This window comes from Apodemus sylvaticus, chromosome 4 (genome assembly GCF_947179515.1).
Source record: "Apodemus sylvaticus chromosome 4, mApoSyl1.1, whole genome shotgun sequence".
NCBI lineage: Eukaryota > Metazoa > Chordata > Mammalia > Rodentia > Muridae > Apodemus > Apodemus sylvaticus.
In genome coordinates, this window is record NC_067475.1 from 66,307,876 (window position 1) to 66,328,727 (window position 20,852).

Below are 20,852 nucleotides of genomic sequence, written 5' to 3' on the forward strand. Positions count from 1 at the left end.
TGAACCAGCACCATTTGTTGAAAAGGCTATCTTTTTTCCATTGGATGTTTTCAGCCTCTTTGTCGAGGATCAAGTGGCCATAGGTGTGTGGGTTCATTTCTGGATCTTCAATCCTGTTCCATTGATCCTCCTGCCTGTCACTGTACCAATACCATGCAGTTTTTAACACTATTGCTCTGTAGTATTGCTTGAGGTCAGGGATACTGATTCCCCCAGATTTTCTTTTGTTGCTGAGAATAGTTTTAGCTATCCTGGGTTTTTTGTTGTTCCAGATGAATTTGATAATTGCTCTTTCTAACTCTGTGAAGAATTGAGTTGGGATTTTGATGGGTATTGCATTGAATCTGTATAGTGCTTTAGGCAAAATGGCCATTTTAACTATATTGATTCTACCGATCCATGAGCATGGGAGGTTTTCCCATTTTTTGAGGTCTTCTTCCATTTCCTTCTTCAGAGTCTTGAAGTTCTTGTCATACAGATCTTTCGCATGTTTGGTAAGAGTCACCCCAAGATACTTTATACTGTTTGTGGCTATTGTGAAGGGGGTCATTTCCCTAATTTCTTTCTCAGCCTGCTTATCCTTTGAGTATAGGAAGGCCACTGATTTGCTTGAGTTGATTTTGTAACCTGCCACTTTGCTGAAGTTGTTTATCAGCTGTAGGAGCTCTCTAGTGGAGTTCTTTGGGTCACTTAGGTAGACGATCATGTCGTCTGCAAATAATGATAGTTTGACTTCCTCCTTTCCAATTTGTATCCCTTTGACCTCCTTATGTTGTCGAATTGCCCGAGCTAGTACCTCAAGTACAATATTGAAAAGATAAGGAGAAAGGGGGCAGCCTTGTCTGGTCCCTGATTTCAGTGGGATTGCTTCAAGTTTCTCTCCGTTTAGTTTGATGCTGGCTACCGGTTTGCTGTATATTGCTTTTACTATGTTTAGATATGGGCCTTGAATTCCTGTTCTCTCCAAGACTTTAAGCATGAAAGGATGCTGAATTTTGTCAAATGCTTTTTCAGCATCCAATGAAATGACCATGTGGTTTTGTTCTTTGAGTTTGTTTATGTAGTGGATTGTATTGATGGATTTCCGTATATTGAACCAACCCTGCATTCCCGGGATAAAGCCTACTTGATCATGGTGGATGATCGTTTTGATGTGTTCTTGGATTCGGTTGGCAAGAATTTTATTGAGTATTTTTGCATCGATGTTCATAAGGGAAATTGGTCTGAAGTTCTCTTTCTTTGTTGGATCTTTGTGTGGCTTTGGTATCAGCGTAATTGTGGCTTCGTAGAAGGAATTGGGTAGTGTTCCTTCTGTTTCTATTTTGTGGAATAGTTTGAAGAGTATTGGTGTTAACTCTTCTTTGAAGGTCTGGTAGAATTCTGCACTGAAACCATCTGGTCCTGTGCTTTTTTTGGTTGGAAGACTTTCTATGACTCCTTCTATTTCTTTAGGCTTTATGGGACTGTTTAGATGGTCTAGTTGGTCCTGATTTAATTTTGGTATTTGGTATCTGTCAAGGAAATTGTCCATTTCCTCCAGATTCTCCAGTTGTGTTGAGTACAGGTTCTTGTAGTAGGATCTGATGATTTTTTGGATTTCCTCAGTTTCCGTTGTTATGTCTCCCTTTTCATTTCTAAGTTTGTTAATTTGGATACTTTCTCTGTGCCCTTTGGTCAGTCTGGCTAAGGGTTTATCTATCTTGTTGATTTTCTCAAAGAACCAGCTCCTGGTTTTGTTGATTTTTTGTATGGTTCTCTTTGTTTCTACTTGATTGATTTCGGCCCTGAGTTTGATGATTTCCTGCCTTCTACTCCTCCTGGGTGAAATAGCTTCTTTTTGTTCTAGGGCTTTCAGGTGTGTCATTAAGTTGGTAATGTATGCTCTCTCCATTTTCTTTTTGGAGGCACTCAGGGCTATGAGTTTTCCTCTTAGCACTGCTTTCATTGTGTCCCATAGATTTGGGTATGTTGTGTTTTCATTTTCATTGTGTTCTAAAAAGTCTTTAATTTCTTTCTTTATTTCTTCCTTGACCAAGGTGTCATTGAGTAGAGTATTGTTCAATTTCCACGTGTATGTGGGTTTTCTGTTGTTTCTGTTGCTATTGAAGACCACTTTTATTCCATAGTGATCAGATAGGAGGCATGGGATTAGTTCTATCTTCTTATATTTGTTGAGGTCTGTCTTGTGACCAATTATATGGTCGATTTTGGAGAAGGTACCATGAGGTGCTGAAAAAAAGGTATATTCTTTTGTTTTAGGATAGAATGTTCTATATATATCAGTTAAATCTAATTGGTCCAAAGCTTCAATTAGTTTCATTGTGTCCTTGTTTAGTTTCTGTTTTCCTGATCGGTCCATTGAGGAAAGTGCAGTGTTGAAGTCACCCACAATTATTGTGTTAGGTGCAATGTGTGCTTTGAGTTTTAATAAAGTTTCTTTTATGAAAGAGGGTGCCCTTGCATTTGGAGCATAGATGTTCAGGATTGAGAGTTCTTCTTGTTGTATTTTTCCTTTGACCAGCAAGAAGTGTCCCTCAGAGTCTCTTTTGATGACTTTGGGTTGAAAGTCAATTTTATCTGATATTAAAATGGCTACTCCAGCTTGTTTCCTGAGACCATTTGCTTGTAAAATTGTCTTCCAGCCTTTTACTCTAAGGTAGTGTTTGTCTTTGACCCTGAGGTGTGTTTCCTGTAAGCAGCAAAATGTAGGGTCCTGTTTACGTATCCAGTCAGTTAGTCTGTGTCTTTTTATTGGGGCATTGAGTCCATTGATGTTAAGAGATATTAAGGAATAGTGATTGTTACTTCCTATCATTTTTGACGTTATTTTTTAAATTTGATTGCTTAACTTCTTTTGGGTTTGATGAAAGGTTACTATCTTGCTTTTTTCAGGGTGAAGTTTCTCTCCTTGTATTGGTGTTGTCCTCCTATTATCCTTTTTAGGGCTGGGTTTGTGGATAGATATTGGGTGAACTTTGTTTTGTCGTGAAATATCTTAGTTTCTCCATCTATGGTGATTGAGAGTTTTGCTGGATATAGTAGTTTTGGTTGGCATTTGTGTTCTCTTAGAGTCTGCATGAGATCTGCCCAGGACCTTCTAGCCTTCATAGTCTCAGGTGAAAAGTCTGCTGTGATTCTGATAGGTCTTCCTTTATATGTTACTTGGCCTTTTTCTCTTACTGCCTTTAATATTCTTTCTTTGTTTAGAACATTTGGTGTTTTGATTATTATGTGACGGGAAGTATTTCTGTTCTGGTCCAGCTCTAGGCTCTTAACCTCCCTCTTGCAAACCAGTTTCTATAAACCACAAGGCCAGATTGACCACAGCAGTGACTCCATTTCTTGGTACCAATTTTCAGTGACAAATATCTGATGAAAGTAATTTACGGAAGGAAATTTATTCAGACTTATGATGTGGAGAAAAAGTCCACTGCAGGATGCTTGGTAGTTGGAGCAGGTCCCAGAGACGGCACCTTGTGGTATTGTGGCACAGTTGGGCTTGGGTGAAAGGTGGGGCCAGGCTGTAGCCTCAAGGTCTGCTCTCTAGTGCCTTCCTCCATTTTCTCCAGCTAAGCCCTACCCCCTAAAGCTCCCACCACCCACCCAAATTGTGTCTCTTGCTGGGGCCCAAGTGTTGAGGTCAATGAGCTAGTGGGGGCATTTCACATCCAGGCTCTGTCTGTCACATAATGTTCATGACGACGCACTGTTCCACGCTGAAGCGTGGTGTGAAGTCGTCCGGTCTGCATCTCTCCTTAGCACGCCCGGCCGTGTGCTGCTTGTCCATCAGCTGCTTTAGTGATGCTGGTTTCCAGGACTGAGTAGTAGGGTTGTGAGTCTCTGTAGACTCCCTGTCAGGTGGATTAGGTGACAAAGACAATATGCTTTAGGAGTTTGAATGAGTGAGTGACAGATGGTGACCAAGTCTGCATGAAATGTATCCGGGAGGGGAATTCTGTGGCTGGCCAGATTGGGAGCGTGGGAGGTGAGGCCGTCGTAGAACCTGAAGCTTGCTGGAATTTCTGCTCTTCAGACTGCTCCTGGGTTTTTTGTTTGTTTGTTTGTTTTTATTTCTAGGGATTCGTCTACGTTCTTACCAGCTGGAGGGGGTCAATTGGCTCGTGCACTGCTTCCATAGCCAGAATGGCTGCATCCTGGGGGATGAGATGGGCCTGGGGAAGACTTGCCAGGTATGCTGGTGTGCAATGAGCACAGCTCACCTCCACACAGCTGACGTCATCTTTGCGTGCTCACTGCAGCAGCGGGTTTCTTACCAGTGTATAAAATACGGAAAGTAGCATGTTAAAGGATTGGGACCTTAGAGGTGGCTTTTCTAGTTTGAGTTTTTAAAATTGTACCATTGCCCTTGTTCAATCTGGGTTTTTGTTTTGTTTTGGAGCGGGCATTGTTGTTTTGTTTTTTGATTTTTAACATTTGGGAGAAGGCATGCTTTAATTAGAGCAGCTAATGGCCCCGATCCAGGGCTTTTCTCTATAAAAAAATAATTTACCTGTCTAACTTCACTAGCTAACTAATGGCGTTAAAGGAAGCAACGTAAGGCGTAGAGACCTGGAGAGTCTGGTTGTTAGGACAATGTTAGGCAGGCGGAGGATTGATACTCAGCCAGGACGGTGAGCAAGACTGCCTTGGGTTGACATGTCATTTGTGGGTTTGGGTTGATGGACAGATCAGTTACATCATACCATGTGAGTTAATCACATGGGAGGGGGAGGTCCCAATCTATAGAATATTAACGTCAGGGTAGTCAGGATACACAAGCAAATGCCATGGTGATAGCATTTCACAATCCTGACAGTCAGTCTTATCAGTCCTTTGAGAAGAGGTGTGTGTGTGTGTGTGTGTATATGTATGTGTGTGTGTGTGCCTGTGTGTGTGTGTGTGTATGTATGTGTGTGTGTGCCTGTGTGTGTGTGTGTATGCGTGTGTGTGTGTATGTGTGTGTGTGTGCGTGTGTGTGTGCACACATACTCAAGTGCATATGTTCCAGTGGTTGTGAGGACTTCGTGGTTATTTTTCATGAGGAAATGTGATCAGAACTGATTTTTTTCCTCTGTTCTAGACCATCGCTTTCCTCGTTTACTTGGTGGGGAGGCTGAACGATGAAGGGCCGTTTCTGATTCTTTGTCCCTTGTCTGTTTTGAGCAACTGGAAAGAAGAGATGGAGAGGTACAGAGTAAATTAGATGAACTTTTATTCTTTGCCTTGTTTAAGATAGTCTGGCAGGTGTGATCAAATATGATAAAATGATAGTGTCTTATACAGTTAATAAGCTTATTCTAGAAAGGTCTGAATTGAAGCAAGGTAGGTAGACACTGGGGATCCAGGATAGGAGGGTCCAGGTCTTATCACTTCTGTTTGGCAATTTAAAGGTCAGTATTCATTTTTAAAAGCATATTGTACTGAAGAAAGACCATACTTTTTATATTGATGTAGGGAATGATTAATGTGAGAAAGGCTTCCTTTTAAAAGCCAACACAATGCCTTTAGACCTAACTCTAATGCCTAAACATTTACACCAGGGCCTTACCTGAGGCTTAGCCATGCTGGAGGCACGGTTTGGAGGCCTCAGCACTCTCTGGGTGCAGGCCTCTCAGGGTCTGCACTGTCTCATCAAGCGTGGTTTGCTTGGCAACCCACACCGTTCCCTGGGGCACTCTAACATTTGCCCTGTCCGCCTCTTTTCTTTGCTCCAGATTTGCTCCAGGTCTTTCCTGTGTGACATACACAGGTGACAAGGAAGAGAGAGCCTGCCTTCAGCAGGACTTAAGACAGGAGTCAGGTTTTCATGTGCTGCTGACGACCTATGAGGTAACTATCTGCTTCTCTGCAAGAACTCCTAACCTGGGCCAAAGATGTGGTTAAAACCACGGTAATTGCATTTAAACAGAGCTTTAGGGGATCTGGGGGGAGGGACCTGACCCTTCACCACATTCACAGAGGGACTTTGTGACTGTAGAAATGAAGGATCATGGGGCTTTGTGCTGGTTAGTTTCCTTCGTTGTCATCCCTGCTGCTTCATGGGGAGTGGTTTCGGAGGAGGGGCTTGAACTGCCTCTTTTCAGATGAACGGAAGCAGCTAGGGAAAGGGGCTCGTGCTTGGTAACTGGAGCACAGGAGTGGGGCACACTTAGTATGTTAGTTACGGTCTCTCATGCTCTGATGACAGCAATACCAAAGGCAACACGGGGAGTGAAGGGTTTATTTCATCTTATACTTCAAGTAATACTTCAAGTCCCTCACTGGGGGGGTCGGGCCAGGAAGTCAAGGCAGGAGCTGATGCAGAGGCCGTGGGGTAGTGCTCCTCACTAGCCTCCTTCTCGTGCCTTGCTCAGCTTGCTTTCTTACAGAACCCAGGACTCCCAGACCAGGGGTGGCCCCACAAACAGTGCGCTAGGCACCCATATCAATGTCAGTCAATAAAACCCTTCTCAGACTTGGCCACAGGCCACTCTGGTGGGGCGCTTTCTCAACTAAGGTTCTCTCCTTCGGGTGACTGGCTTGTGTGCCATTGACGCAGAGCCAGCCAGCACATAAGCTACAGTCTCATTGCTAGTTCTTGTTGGATAAAGACTTGGTCCTTGTAAGTGAGATCTTCCCCTTCGCCAGACGCCCTTTTGTTTGACTTAGAAAGGACTCGCAGAGCTCTGAGGCTCACCAGGGAAGGAAAGGCAGAACTGTTGTGATTGGAGAGAGGCCCCGCCCAAGACAGGAAAGTAGTTGGTCAGGTCTGGAATTTCTCAGCACCAGCCTTTTTTAAACTTGTCTTTCTTACTTTTTCAGATTTGCTTGAAAGATGCCTCATTTCTAAAATCGTGAGTAGGTTGTGCCCCGCCCCAGAAACTGTCGCATGAACCGTGAAAGTCACATGTCTCCTTCATTCTTTGGAATTCTGCCCTCTCCCGAGTTTGTCTTATTTTGAAGTCTTGATGGCTAACATAGATGTTATGGCTTCTCTTTAATGTTTTCTTATATTTAAGTGAGCATTCTATCTTTTCCACGAGAGGAAAGTATGCTTCTCTCTCTTTTCCCCTTTGCCTATTTTAATAGAGTTTTTCTTGGAGGGGAGTCCTAGAGATTGAAGCCAGGGATTTGCCCATGCTCGGCAAGTGTGCTGCTCATGAACCCTCTGTGCCCCACCCCTTCTTTGTTTTCTGAGTGGTCTCTCTGCCTGCTGGCCTCCCCCTCTCCCCCACGTGTGTCTGGGCCTGTGCTTGCCTGTGTGCGAACTGATACTCTATCTTCCACTGGTTTGTGGCAGTCTCTTCTTCTGCCCCTGTGAGGCACACTGCAAACTAGCTGAGCCGTGAGTTCCTGTCTCATTCTCCTCTGTTTTGCTGTAGGTGTGTTGGGACCACAGCTGCTTTTTACTTGGGTTGCAGAGACCCAGCTTAGGCCACCAGGCTTGCACATCAAGAGCCTTACGTGCCTTTAACTCTAGGTGCAGGGGAAGCTGATGCTCTGGGCCACGGCAGGCACCTGTTCTCATGGACACATACATGTAATTAAAAAACAGGCAATAAATGTGAAATCTTAAAGGACAGTAAACTAGGCTATAAAGGTTGAGTATTAGACCTTCATAGGTGTACCATGGTATGTATTTGCTTGCACATAGCCCTACCCCCACTCCCCCACAAACATTCATACACATGAGTCTGTGGGGGCCATATCTATTCTCTCACACATATATCCCTTCCCCATCTCCTGTCTGTCTTAGGGTTGCTGTTGCTGTGAACAGACACCATGACCGTGACAACTCTTATAAAAGAAAACATTTAATTGGGGCTGCAGTATAGTTTCAGAGGTTCAGTCCATTCTCATCATGACAGGGAACATGGCAGCGTGCAGGCAGACATGGTGCTGGCGGAGCCGAGAGGTCTACATCTTGATCTAACGGCAGCAGGAGACTGGATCCCACACTGAGAGGAACTTGAACATATGTATGACCTCACTTTCTCCAAGGCCACACCTACTCAAAAAAGGCCACACCTCCTAGAAGTGCCACTCTCGATGGCGGGACATTCAAACACTTGAGTCTATGGGAGCCGTACGCATTCAAACCACCACACCCCTGCTTCTGAGTACACATGCACACACACAACAAATTTAAGAACTCATAAAACCCCTCGCAGGTGACAAAGACGAAGCCTAGGTAACCCGCAGAGGCTAAGGTCCTGCTTTGGTTGTTGTTGCTGTGATGAGCACGTGATGCAAGGCAACCTGGAGGGGGAAGGGCTTATTTCATCGTACAGTCTACCGATCATCATAGAGGGAAAGCAAGGCAGAGCTTGAAGCAGAGATACTGAAGGAACTGTGCTTACTTACGGCCAGTTCTTCCTGGTTTCCTCACTTAGCTTTTTTATATAGCAGGCCTAGTGTTGGCACCCCCCACAGTGGGCTGGGCCTTCCGATATCAATTAGCAATTAAGAAATGCATCACAGATGTGGCCACAGGCCAATCTGATGGGGGCAATGGCTCAATTGACATTCTCCCTTCTTGGAGGTGTCAAGTTGGCAACCAAGCTTAGCTGTTTTTACAGCTAATGTTAATAAATGTCGAGGCAGGGCTTCAACGACAGTGCTCGGCTGTCAACCCCATTTTACCGATGCAGTTGCACCAGGGTTGGCATTTCTCAGGAGAAGCACTGTCTTGCTGTCTCAGATTATCTGCTCTTAGCACATTGATAGGAGGGCTTAAGAACGTAATAAATGAGGGACATTTATAATATTGACTCCCACAGCATAGAAGTATTCTTTTAGCGTTAGCTAAGATTACTTTTCCCATTGCTGTGTTGTACATACTGGAAATGGCGGGAACTGTAGTGTCTGTACTACAGAGATGCATTGTGGACATTAAAGATGCGCATGGTAGCAGCATTAGCAGCTTGGAGTCTTTACAGACCTACACAGTCCTTGAATCAAGAGAATTAGGCTTTACTGTTCTGGGTGCTGGGGCTCCCTGCACTTTCTCTCCTCTCCAGGAACCTCTGGAGAACCCTGTGATGGTCATTTGACTGTCTCTCTCCTAACGCGGCCACATTCACCACCCTGTAGCCTTGTTTCATTCAATAAGCATTTTTTGATATTTGCATATATAAAAAGGGAACTAGGCCACTTGTTTGTGGCGACACTGTCCTGTGGGCAGTGATACACTTCTCTCATGGCCACTGTCCAACTGTGGACACGTTCACACTTTGTCGGTCTTGAGTGTACCCTGCTCCTGGGCTCTCGTGCTCTCCCTGGGTCCCTAGTCGTTCCTTCCTCTGCAGAGATGAATGAGATGAAGGACACAGGCCTCTGCGTTCCTTCCCCATCTGTTGTTGTGGAGTTTTCATTCCGTCCCCGTGTCTGTCTGTGTTTGCTATAGACTCTTCCTATGCAGGCCAAACCTGAGGATCTGAGCTCTACCCCAGAACCCACATGGGAAAGAAAAGAATCAGCTCCTGCAAAGTGTCCTCAGACCACTCACAGCATGGCACACGTGTGCCATCCCCCAGATAAATACATCTAAAAGTTTAAAATGTAATGTGATATTCTGTAATGCAAAATTAACATTTGCATATTGTGTGATTCTTAAAAGCAAAATTAACACTCTTAATGTTTTACATTTTACCTTGTTTGTATTTGTTTTTTGTTTTTGTTTTTTTTGCAATTTTCAAGGACATTCAATATTCATGTCTTGTTTGATTGGCTTTTAATTGTTTTTTTTTTTTTTTTTTGAGATTGTTTTGCATGTAGTCCTGGCTGGCCTTACTGTGTAGCTAAGGCTAGCCTCACAGTTGTGGTATCCTTGTATACTTACTTCACAAGTGCTAGGGTTACAGATGTGTTCCACCACACCTAGCTAACATTTGTATTACAGTGGCCATATATGCCTTTTCATATAGTCATATGCTTGATCACCTATTAATACATATTTATTTTCAACTTTTGCAGTTTTAACTAGTATATTCTAGAACATACTCATGAATATATATATTTACCATCTTTGGGGAAGACTGCAACAGATTTCCAAAAGTATTTATCAAAATGTGCTTTTATAGCCAAAGAGTAGTAGTGAATTAATCTATGTCTGTGACCTCAGCACTTGGGAGGCTGAGGCAGGAGGATTGCAAATTTGAGGCCTGTTGGAGCTGTGTAGCAAGAGACATGCAGTATAGAAAGGTATACATGCATGTTGTATGTGCATGTGCTATTTTGACTGGAACTCACTGATTAAATTGTTCTAGCTACGTACATACAGCAAATCACACCTTGCGGTCGTCACTGAGGACCTCAGAGTCAACGAAGGAGGAGACATTAGGGTCATCTCTGTTGTGCCTGGTTCTGACTCTCGGTTGTGCTCTGGTGAGCCTGACCAGATCGCCTAACCTTTCAAAGCCTTCATCGCCCTGTTGGCCCCATCCTCTCTGTTCACTGTGGTCTTTTGGACTAAACACACTGAACTATAAGTTGAGGACCTTGCACTTGGCTGTAAATGTTTCTTCTCTCTCTGGCTTTGGCTCCTTCCCTCCTGCCATCTTCTCTGTCTTGGGGGCCGCTCCTTGCATGTCCCCCCTCGTGCAGGGCGGCAGCCATTGTCCAGTCGGTGCGGAGGTGACTCGGATGCGATTCCAAGGCCAGGCTTGTGCTAGTCTTTCTAACAATAGCCGGAGTTCTGTAGCAATTGTGAGATGGGTCTGAGTTACGCAAAGCTGAAAGTGGATTTTCTCTCACAGCTTCTCTTGGAGTGTTCTTGCTGTGGATGAAGCTCACAGATTGAAAAACCAGAGCTCCCTGCTGCACAGGACACTTTCAGAGGTAAATTCACAGGGTGGCCTTGGTTTTCATCTGAGTGCCTGCTGTTTAAGATAATCTTTTAAAGAGTGGTTTTAGTTTTACAACAGAGTTGAGCAGCAGATGCAGAGACCCCTCCACCCCCCTCCATTCATATCTTCCCCATTACCAACATCCCCGGTCAGAGCCGTGAATTTGTTGCAAATGCTGGAACAGTTTTGAGATTTTCACTTAGAATCTGAAGGTCACAGACTCACTTTTGATATTGTAGATGCTGCTTGGTTGGGAAAAATGTATAATGACATCTACCCGCCAGTGCAGTGTCATGCATGGTGATGTCACAGCCCTGACAGTACTCTGGAGCCCTGCCTCCTTGCCCCTCTCCCTAACGAACGTTACCCAGATGTATACCCGTGACTGCAGTGCTCAGGAGGGTGATGGAAGGGCGCTGTGCAGTAGGCCTTTGGAAAATAGTCAGACCTGAACAGTGTAGACTTAATTGAAACTTTTTCTTTCAGTCAGATCACTGCAGGACTAATTGATCATTTGGGGGTGAGGGTGTGGGGTGCAGACAGAATATATAATGTCTTTCCTTTTATCTTTTGTAAGGCAATGTTTATTAAAATCTGGTTATCAAACATGACCCCACTCCAGGAAAGTGCATTATACTTTTGGAAGCATTTCACCTCTCTTTGATCATCTTGGTTTCTAGAAATGACCTCAAATATAAATCTGTTTACTTAGCAGATATCTTGGGCACACTGTGCCTCTTTCCCACTGTACCTTTCAAGGCCTCAGAAGGCCAAATGGAGACCAGTTCCATATTCTCCCTTAGCCTGTAGAACAGAGACAGCCTCTGCAGTCTTTGTTATAAAGTAGACGCAGTGCTCTCATCTTCTCTTGGCCTCCCATGCTGTTCTGGAAACACAGGGATGATTTGCCTGTGAAAAACGGACTGTCTTTCTCCTAGTTGAAAGGCTTGTTCATTCATGAGACTCCACGTTTTGGTGGTGATGAAGTTTGGTCCCATCCTGTAATAAATCCTATCCAGAGAGGCGTTTGAAAGAAAGCCTTTGATCTGTGTTCTATAGTTACTGGCCTAGAAGTTGACATTTTGGATGTTTGAAAGCAGATATGTTCTGTGAAGATTGTTGCCCCCTCACGGGGCATCCTCGTGCTCTCTGGCACCGTTGCCTTCCGTTTAGGGACCCTTAACAGTGTCCCTTCCCAAGGGGTCCCCATGTCTGTCTGTTGTGTTGCTTTAATACAATACCATGGGCTGGGTCGGAACGGACAGACATTTATTTATCTCATAGTTCTGAAGGCTGGAAAGTCAGATCAAGGTGTTGGGGACATTGTACTGTGTTCTCATATGGCAGAAGGGCACAAGAGAGAAGAGAAAGCTAGCTTAATGATTCTTTTAAAAGGACCTTGATCCCATTCAAAAGGAGCTGCTATGGCCTAATTACCTCTTGGAGGGACACCTCCTAATAGTGCCCGCCATGATGAGGCGTGAGGACACTGAGAGATAGCAGTTGCCCTAGTCCAGGTCTCTAGCCTAGTAAGAGAATGCTTCATAAACTCCTGTGCCAGTTTCCTGACGTACAGTGAGAGGAGACAGGCGCTGTAAGGGACCTGGGGCTTGTGGATTTGACATAGGCAGATCAGTTTTGCTGCGGCTTCAGAAGGAGCCTGCACTTGCTACTCTTTGGGAAACTCAGGCTCAGAGGATGGCGTGAGAAAACTGCTGACTGTCAGTGCTCCATTTAGGTCGTTTTAGGTTAGATTTGGATTACAGATCATGGGATGGTTGAAAAGAAAATAGGATTGTTTAGGTGGCACATGATGGCACTTGGGAGGAGGGGCAGGCAGATCTCTTAGTTTGGGGCCAGCCTGTTCTACAGAGTGAGTTCCAGGATAGTCAGGTTACATAGTCAGACCCTGTCTTAAAAAAAAAAAAAAAAAAAAAAAAGAGCAAAAAGACAAACAAACAAAACCATTTATTTGTTGGACTGAAAGGTGGGAAAGGAGAATTCTGTCTGTTTTCATATCTGTCTATTTTAATACTGTTTTCACTTTGTTTATGAAAGTCAGAAGTAATCTAAATGTAAAAACAGAGTTAGTGCCAGAAGTTATATGTCATACTTAAAGTACATTTACCAACCAAAGTTGCCATTATGTGGAAAAATATTTAATATTTAATAAGGAATATACTTATAAACCACTTTATACACAAACCTCGTGAAGTACTATAAAGGCATATTGTTTCTGATTTTATTTCCCAGCTGTAAGTTTTGATGCAAAAAAGGACTCTACCTTTGAATCAAACTTTTCACTCATGTCCTAGGGGAAGCTCAGTGCAGTGACCAGCGTTACCTGTGTGAGCCTGCCTCTTCTGATCTTCTCCACTCTTCACTGAGATACCCCTTGTGAATTCTGGTTTCTCTGCTTAAAAAAAGAAACCTCAGTCCTGATAGTCGAAGGGCTTCAAAACCTTGTCCAGTAAGCAGAATGGGGGCAGATGATAGTGAGGTTGCCAAGACTTCTGTAGTAAGCTTTAATTGGTCATGTCGCGTCACCTTTTCTTACTGCAAAAGCAGTGTGTTCTCTTATGACCCCCACCTCCAGAGCCAAAATCTAGAAAGATAAGGAAAGGGTAAGATGCCGTGACCCAGTCCCACATTAACACTTCAGTGTATCTTGTATGTGCATATGTGTATGTGTGAATTTCTGTATAGTGCCCACTGTATTTTGACATTTAAAATAACATACATACATGGCTTTCTATCTTGTTACATTAATTTTGATAGCTCTTTTAAGTCAGCTCGGGTTGACCAACCTTGATCTGATATCTCTTGTTAATCTTTTTCTTTCTCTTTTTGAGCAAAGCAAACCAATCTACTGAGGAAGTGTGAAAAAAACCTCCCGGGAGTAGGTGTCCCAAGGGAGGGATACTCTGATGTTACTGTTTCCCTTCACTTTTAATCTTATCACTGATTACTAGTATTTAATTACTGATAAGGAATTTTTTATTTTTGGCTTTCTGGTTTGTTCCTGACTGTTAGGGAATGGCATGTGGTGCAGAGTCTAGAAGCATCCAGAAGTCTTGATGCCATTAGGGATTATAAAAGCCATTGTTTTTGTACTGATCTTGCTGCTTACCTGTAGTGGAGGGTCTGATGTGTCACCTTTTCCTTTCCATGTCTCTGTGCTCATACGTACATGTCTCACTTGTCTCGGTGAGGTCCCCCAAGTAGGGCGCAACCCATAATTGAACTCTTGAGTAACAATAATGTGTGCTGTAGCCTGTAACATTTGTGCAGGAAGTGCTGTAACTTGCATCCTTACAACGCTTCTCCTAGTTGACATGGGAGTCACTTCCTCTGTCAAGTAAAACACTCCGTCTGACCCAGAGCCCTGAGCCTGCCCATGTCGTGTGCCTTCGTGATTTCCACTGAGACATGCGGCTCTTTGTTGGGTAACCCCGTCTTTCCTCCGGTGTCGGGCTCTAATTTTGTTGGTTTGTGTCTTTGAGTTCTCAGTGGTCTTCCGTCTCCTGCTCACCGGAACTCCCATCCAGAACAGCCTCCGGGAGCTCTACTCCCTCCTCTGCGGCGTGGAGCCCAAGCTCTTCTGCAGAGAGCAGGTGGAAGACTTTGTTCAGCGTTACCAGGACATTGAGAAAGAGTCCAAATCAGGCAGGTCTCTCTCTCCCTGATCATCCTCAAGAGGGTTGACACAGACGCTGCCATCATGTCTAACAGTTGTAGATAGAAGAGAGAGACAGCCAGAAGACCCGGGCTGTAGGACCCATGAACAAGGGTGCTGCTACACACCTCACTGTCTTCATTTGTCGCCTATGTTTGACTCTGGTGCTCGTTTGATTCATTTTTGGAAGAGGTCGAAGGGCGCCTACCACAGGCCATACCGTCATTGAGTGTCCTTAGCACGGGTGTTTCTTTTTAGTCATGCAGCAAAACTTCAGGTTTGAGAGATGGGGTGTGGAAGTGTGTGTGTGTGTGTGTGTGTGTGTGTGTGTGTGTGTGTTGGGATTGGGGCATTCTTTATTCTTCATGTGGGTGGCAGCTTCCTGCACCTTTACCCTCCATCCCATAGCATTATCTGCATGTCCCCGAGGTGTTACCCTAGGATGCTTATACGCTATAATGATTTTTGAGTTGGAGGGCTTTCCCCAGCAGAAATCCCGGCCTGCAGGCTAAAGAGTTCTCCTACATAACTCCCATGCTTAGAGTTGCCAGATAAGTCTTAGACATCCAGTCATATATTACCCAGGCATACTGTATTGCAGTGTTGCTTATTGTTATGTGAGATTCCAGTTTAGCTGGCTACTTAGCCTGCGTGTTTATTTTTCTGTATCCAGCAAGTCTAACCTGTAATTCTGACTCTAGGATGACTTTTGTGACTTGAAGTTTAAGATGCCAGTGTGTGTGTGTTGGGGGTGGGGGACGGGGGAGGGACAACAAAGGGTTTGATGCCAAAAGAAACCAATTTGAATGTTGATAGCGCTGGCGGTCATCTCTGTGGCCTTGAGTAAGGGGCTTGGCTCTTGGAGTTGTACCTCCCTCTGATATTAAAATGGGCACAGCTGCTTGCCCACCTTTCCAAGCTGTGATAGATCAGTAGGATCAATAAATCAATAGGAATAGATGCAAACACCCTCCGAAAAGGAGAGCCTCCTAATCCCAGGATGACTAATGAGAATAGCATTCTTAATGTTTCCAGTTCCTGGGTTAAGAGCTGACAGTTCAAGGGGTCAAGAGCTGGAGGAGGAGGAGGACGAGGAGGAGGAGGAGGACGAGGAGGAGGAGGTGGTACAGACGGTCCTCGCCTTGTGATGTGGCTTGGCATTTTTATGTTGCGGAGCAGTGCACACTCAGTGGAAAATGTGTGCAAATTTTGACCTGCTGGCAACACCCAGCATTTGTACAGATTTATGAGGCACAGTATAGAGTGTGGATTCATGGATATAGTGGGCAGTGGGCAGTCCAGTTAACTGGTGTATCACCCTTTCTTTATGATGAATGCTTTCAAATGCTGTCAGAGAAGAAAAATACAGTAAAGGTTTATGTAAAAGTGCTTTCTTCTATAGTACTTTGAGCTATATAACACATTATTGTTATATATATATATATATATATATATATATATATATATATATTTATTTATTTATTTAAGTGCTCAGTATCAGAAAGTGTTAGGGAAATGTAAATCAAAGCCACAGTGAGGGCTGGAGATTGGACCCAGTGGTTAAAATCACTGGCTGCTTTTCCAGAAGATCCAGGTTGGCTTCCCAGCACCCACATGAAGGCACACAACATCTGTAACTCCAGTTCCAGGGGATCTGACACCCTCTTCTGACCTTGTAGGCAGTAAACACACATGCATGCATGCAAAGTGTTAATACATACAAAATTCAAATAAATATTAAGATACAAAAAATCTACAATGAAGTACCATTCACCCCCTCCCCCACAAAAAATCAGAAATGCCAGTAAGGGCATGGAGAATGATGGGGTAAATAGAAATCAGTGTAAACAATATAGTTCTGAGGTGCTGCAGAGAGCTAACAAAGCAACTACCATCATAGAGCAACCCACATCATATCCAAAGGAAACGAAACCATGCCCACACGAGCGCTCCTCACAGTAGGCAAGCTAGAGCTAAGCTGAGCACCCACCGGAGATGACTAGATAAAGATCACAAGGCATACATACCCACCAGGGCACCGCTGAGCCTCAAAAACCACCGAGGATTCTGTCTTCCTGGGGTAAGATTTTCTCCAGTCAGGCTGGGCAGGCATCAGCGCTCACAGACTCATAGCTTCCCAGTTGGTCATGAGCAACCGTGAGGCTTCGTGGCGCGTCATGTCGCTGGAGTAGAGCTGCAGGAATTTAAATGAAATACTCAGCTTTTAAAGTTGTACCTACCTTCCTTCCTTCCTTCCTTCCTTCCTTCCTTCCTTCCTTCCTTCCTTCCTTCTTTCTTTCTTTCTTTCTTTCTTTCTTCATTCATTCTCCCTTCCCCTCTGTGTGTGTGTGTGTGTATGTGTGTGTGTGTGTGTATGTGTGTGTGTGTGTGTGTGTGTGTGTGTGTAGCACACATGTAGAGATCAGAGGACAACTTGTGGAAGTCAGTGTTTATTTCTACCACATGGATTCTGGGATCCAGCTGTGGTCATCACACTTGACAGAAAATACCTTTACCTGTCTTGCTGACTCTCAGAATTAATTTTATTTTGCCTAACTGAAGACTTTTAAAAGCATTTTTAAGGTCAACTAGGATAAGCCATGATGTTTGCTAGATTTGGAATATTAAATGCATTTTCAGCTTATAGTATTTTAAACTTGCGATGGATTTACAGGGTCGTAACTGCATTGTAAGTCTGGAGGCACATGCAGTATGAAAAATGACTGCTCCGACTCAGAACTCAGACTGACTGTTTTTACTCATGGAATACCTCGATTCTCCACTCTTATTTATTTATCTTTTCTTACGCAGCAAATGAGCTGCATAGACTCTTGCAGCCATTTCTCCTGAGGCGAGTGAAAGCTCAGGTAGCCACCGAGCTTCCCAAGAAGACAGAGGTGGTGATTTACCATGGCATGTCAGCCCTGCAGAAGAAGTACTACAAGGCCATCTTGATGAAGGACCTGGGTATGGATGGGGCTGTCAGAAGCGGAGAGTGTGGTTTCCGCACAGGCAGTGCTCAGTGATGGGGGCGGAGTCTTAGATTCTGAGGGCTTCTCAGGTGGCCTGGGCTTGCAGTGACTGGCTGTGGCTCTTGAGAGCAGCTCAGACTTGGTTGTTAGAGTTTGTTCTTTCCTCTTGCCCGATTTCCCTCACCGCCTTGAAGCAAGCACTTTGGAGAACCCTCTATCTTTCCAGCCCATTGGAGCTTAACGAGCTGCAAAACGCTGTTGACTCAAACTCACCCAGAGGCTTGGGAGGGAGAGGGGAGAGGCAGAAGAGGAGTTGTGTTCTCTGGACTTGTGTTCCCTGACTCCGGCCAGAGCAGTTACAGTGGGAAGTGTGAAGGTTGGGAAAGGGACAGTCAAGGTGCTCGTCTCATCTTACTGTTTAGTGTTCCTTCTTCATGAGAGGGTTGGCTAGGCAAGCTTCCACACGTGTTCAGTCCAGTGGGAGGCTACACAGACCTGAGGCATGCGTGATCAGATATGGCTCCATGTCTTTATGATTTCAGATGCATTTGAGAATGAGACAGCAAAGAAAGTCAAACTCCAGAATATCCTAACACAGCTTCGAAAGTGTGTGGACCACCCATATCTGTTTGATGGTGAGTGGGGTAGTGCACTGTCCCTCCTCACCATTTTGTTAACAGTTTGTCGTTAAAACTACAGCAAGGTGTGCCCTTGATCAAGGTGTGCCCCTCAGCAAGGTGTGCCCCCCTCAGCGAGGTGTGCCCCTCAGCAAGGTGTGTCCCCTCAGCGAGGTGTGCCCCCTCAGCGAGGTGTGTCCCCTCAGCGAGGTGTGCCCCCTCAGCGAGGTGTGCCCCCTCAGCGAGGTGTGCCCCCTCAGCGAGGTGTGCCCCCTCAGCGAGGTGTGCCCCTCAGCGAGGTGTGTCCCCTCAGCGAGGTGTGCCGTTCGTGTCTTTGGCTGCAGTGAGGGTGGCCGGTTTATGATCAGTTTGTTATATCAGTATTATCTGACACATTTATGCAAGATTTCTTTACATTCTTCCTAATATCCTCTTAGGTTATGTTTTTCTTTTTCACTCCAAGGTCCAGCCATAGATCCTATACTGTGTTTGTCCTGTCTATTCTCTGAGAATGTAGATGTTCTTAAGCTTTTTTTCTGCTGATTCCTCCTTCCCTCCCCCCAACTACTCCTCTTCCTCCTTCTTCTTCCTTCTCTCTCTCTCTGTCTGTCTGTCTCTCTCTTTCTCTCTCTGTATTGATATCAGAGAATCAAAACCAGTGGTTCCCCAGAGCTGTAGTTTGGGTTTACCAGAGTGTTTCCCCACCGTTCATTTCTCCTTGTCAGGGAGTCTGCTCCTAGGCAGGTAATTACTGGAGATGTGTCCTTTCTTTCCTAGGTGTGGAACCAGAGCCCTTTGAAGTTGGAGAGCACCTGGTTGAGGCCAGTGGGAAACTCCACCTGCTGGACAGGCTGCTGGCGTTTCTGTATTCTGGGTAGGCAGTGGGTTTACATTCACCACTTTGAACCGCCACCCATTAAAACCTGAGTGATGAGGAGCCATTTCTTGAGACTGGTCCAGGTTTCCTTTCCTCAGGGCTGTGATTAGGGTTCTGCCTTCCCTGCAGCTGCTGCTGGCCCCTGCCATCCCATCTGTCCTTACCCCTGCTCCGTCATCCTCTTGTTAGGATTCCTAGAACCATTAGGATCCTAATTTGGCATTGGCAGTGTCCTCTGATGTCTGTCTGGCTAACCAGGGTGTGGTGGTCCCACTGTGACCTTGTTTTGTCCCACCAGGACAGAGACAGCACTGATCTTCCATGATTGCCTGTTGGCAGCTTGTGTTGTTGTGTTGAATCAGTATATATCACAGTGGCTCAGTTAATATTCCTTCCAGGTACTCTTTAGGTCTTGGTTCAAACTCAAGGGGCACCTGGGAGACATTTCCGCAGAGACAAGCACTGGGCATCCAAAGATGTTGTGTAGCAGTGTTCGGCCGCTTGGCTTTCAGCTTGTTCCTCGTGCTATCAGAGCACTGCCTGTGCCTGAGACACGGTCCCTTCCTGGCCTCTCCTTGACCTTTTTCCTTCTTTTGTGATGCATCTTGGAAGAGGAGATGTCATTTGCCCATTTCTAAAGGAATCATCTATGAATTTTTCATCAAAATAACTATAAATACGAGTGATTTTCTCCCCAAATAAGATTAGCGATAGGTGGCTGATCATGGTTTTCAAGGTCTTAGAGCGTGTATATGTGTTGGAATTTTACATGTTGCTCTATATAAAATGTGTTTTATCTTGCTTTTGACATGAAAGCTTGTATTTCTTTGGGTTGAACGAATTGACATTCCAGTGAGGTCTTGGGGTTGTCTGGGGCTTCCCATAGCTCATCGTATATTGACAAATGCCCCTGGGAATTTCTCCACTACAGTTTAAGAACTGCCACTTTGCAGGGGACAGCACCAGGTTTACATGTATTCTTTTCATAAAGTACTTAGAGTTTCTGAAGAAGGCTTTAAATTATGTTTATACCTTAGTATTTCATTTATTTATAAACTTGGATTCTTTTTCACCAAAGCATTCTACTTGAGGGAAATGTCCCTTAACTATTACTAGAATTGTCACCTTTTTTTTTTCTTCTTGCCAGGGGCCATCGGGTTTTACTTTTCTCCCAAATGACTCACATGTTGGATATTCTGCAAGACTATATGGATTACAGAGGTGACTCCCCTCGCCCACTATGTCCCCTGAATCATGTATATGTAACAGTCATACGAGGCATGGGAGTTACACAGAGAAAATGGTGCCACACATTATTCAGAATCTCAAGCAGAGGAGACGTGTGGAGCAAACCCTGCAGCATGTGGAGATGTGTGTCTGGAAGTCAGCAGCTGCATTGGCACTGATTCCGTGGTTTGTGGTCGTGAGTCCTGGGGCGATGCGGGCAAGTGCTCGTGTATAATCGACAAGTTTCAGTGGCAGTAACTCGGGTCCTGAAACATTGATTTCAGTAGCAGAGTGCTTACTCTGACCCGCAGACAGACGCAAATGCAGACATCCCACAAACCAACAGGGGAGAGGCCTCGCCAGCTCCTACTATGTAACACTGAGGGGTGGGGTTATTTCCTGAGTATTCTGCTTAGTATATAATAAAATGAATGTGAGATCGTGGGAAACAGCCGTAACTTTGCTTGACCTCTAGCCCCCTGGGGAAGAAGGGTCAGCTCCAGACCTTGCAGTTTGGAAGTTCAACTGCAGTTAAGTCCAGACTGGGCCTCTGACTATACGTGATGCTCCTCAAATACCATGGGTACCTAGGGCAGGGCACTCTTGGGAACCCCCAGAGGACAAGCAGAGCTCATCATGTTCAGAGTGATCTCTGGG

The 20,852-nt window shown here is 44.8% G+C and overlaps 1 protein-coding gene across 2 annotated transcripts in view; it reads left to right on the forward strand.

Annotated features, from left to right (window-relative positions):
* The window catches only part of Chd1l (chromodomain helicase DNA binding protein 1 like), a 48,051-nt gene that overhangs the window by 4,227 nt on the left and 22,972 nt on the right, over nucleotides 1-20,852 (forward strand). For both annotated transcript variants that reach the window (XR_007977456.1, XM_052179664.1), the window contains exons 2-11: nucleotides 4,078-4,190; nucleotides 5,081-5,187; nucleotides 5,715-5,829; nucleotides 6,802-6,833; nucleotides 10,737-10,818; nucleotides 14,330-14,492; nucleotides 17,314-17,469; nucleotides 18,017-18,109; nucleotides 18,869-18,965; nucleotides 20,116-20,189. Coding sequence is in view for 1 of the 2 variants with exons in the window: in XM_052179664.1 (XP_052035624.1) it covers nucleotides 4,078-4,190; nucleotides 5,081-5,187; nucleotides 5,715-5,829; nucleotides 6,802-6,833; nucleotides 10,737-10,818; nucleotides 14,330-14,492; nucleotides 17,314-17,469; nucleotides 18,017-18,109; nucleotides 18,869-18,965; nucleotides 20,116-20,189 (1,032 nt within the window). In the remaining variant the exon portion in view is untranslated. The remainder of the gene's footprint in view (nucleotides 1-4,077; nucleotides 4,191-5,080; nucleotides 5,188-5,714; nucleotides 5,830-6,801; nucleotides 6,834-10,736; nucleotides 10,819-14,329; nucleotides 14,493-17,313; nucleotides 17,470-18,016; nucleotides 18,110-18,868; nucleotides 18,966-20,115; nucleotides 20,190-20,852) is intronic.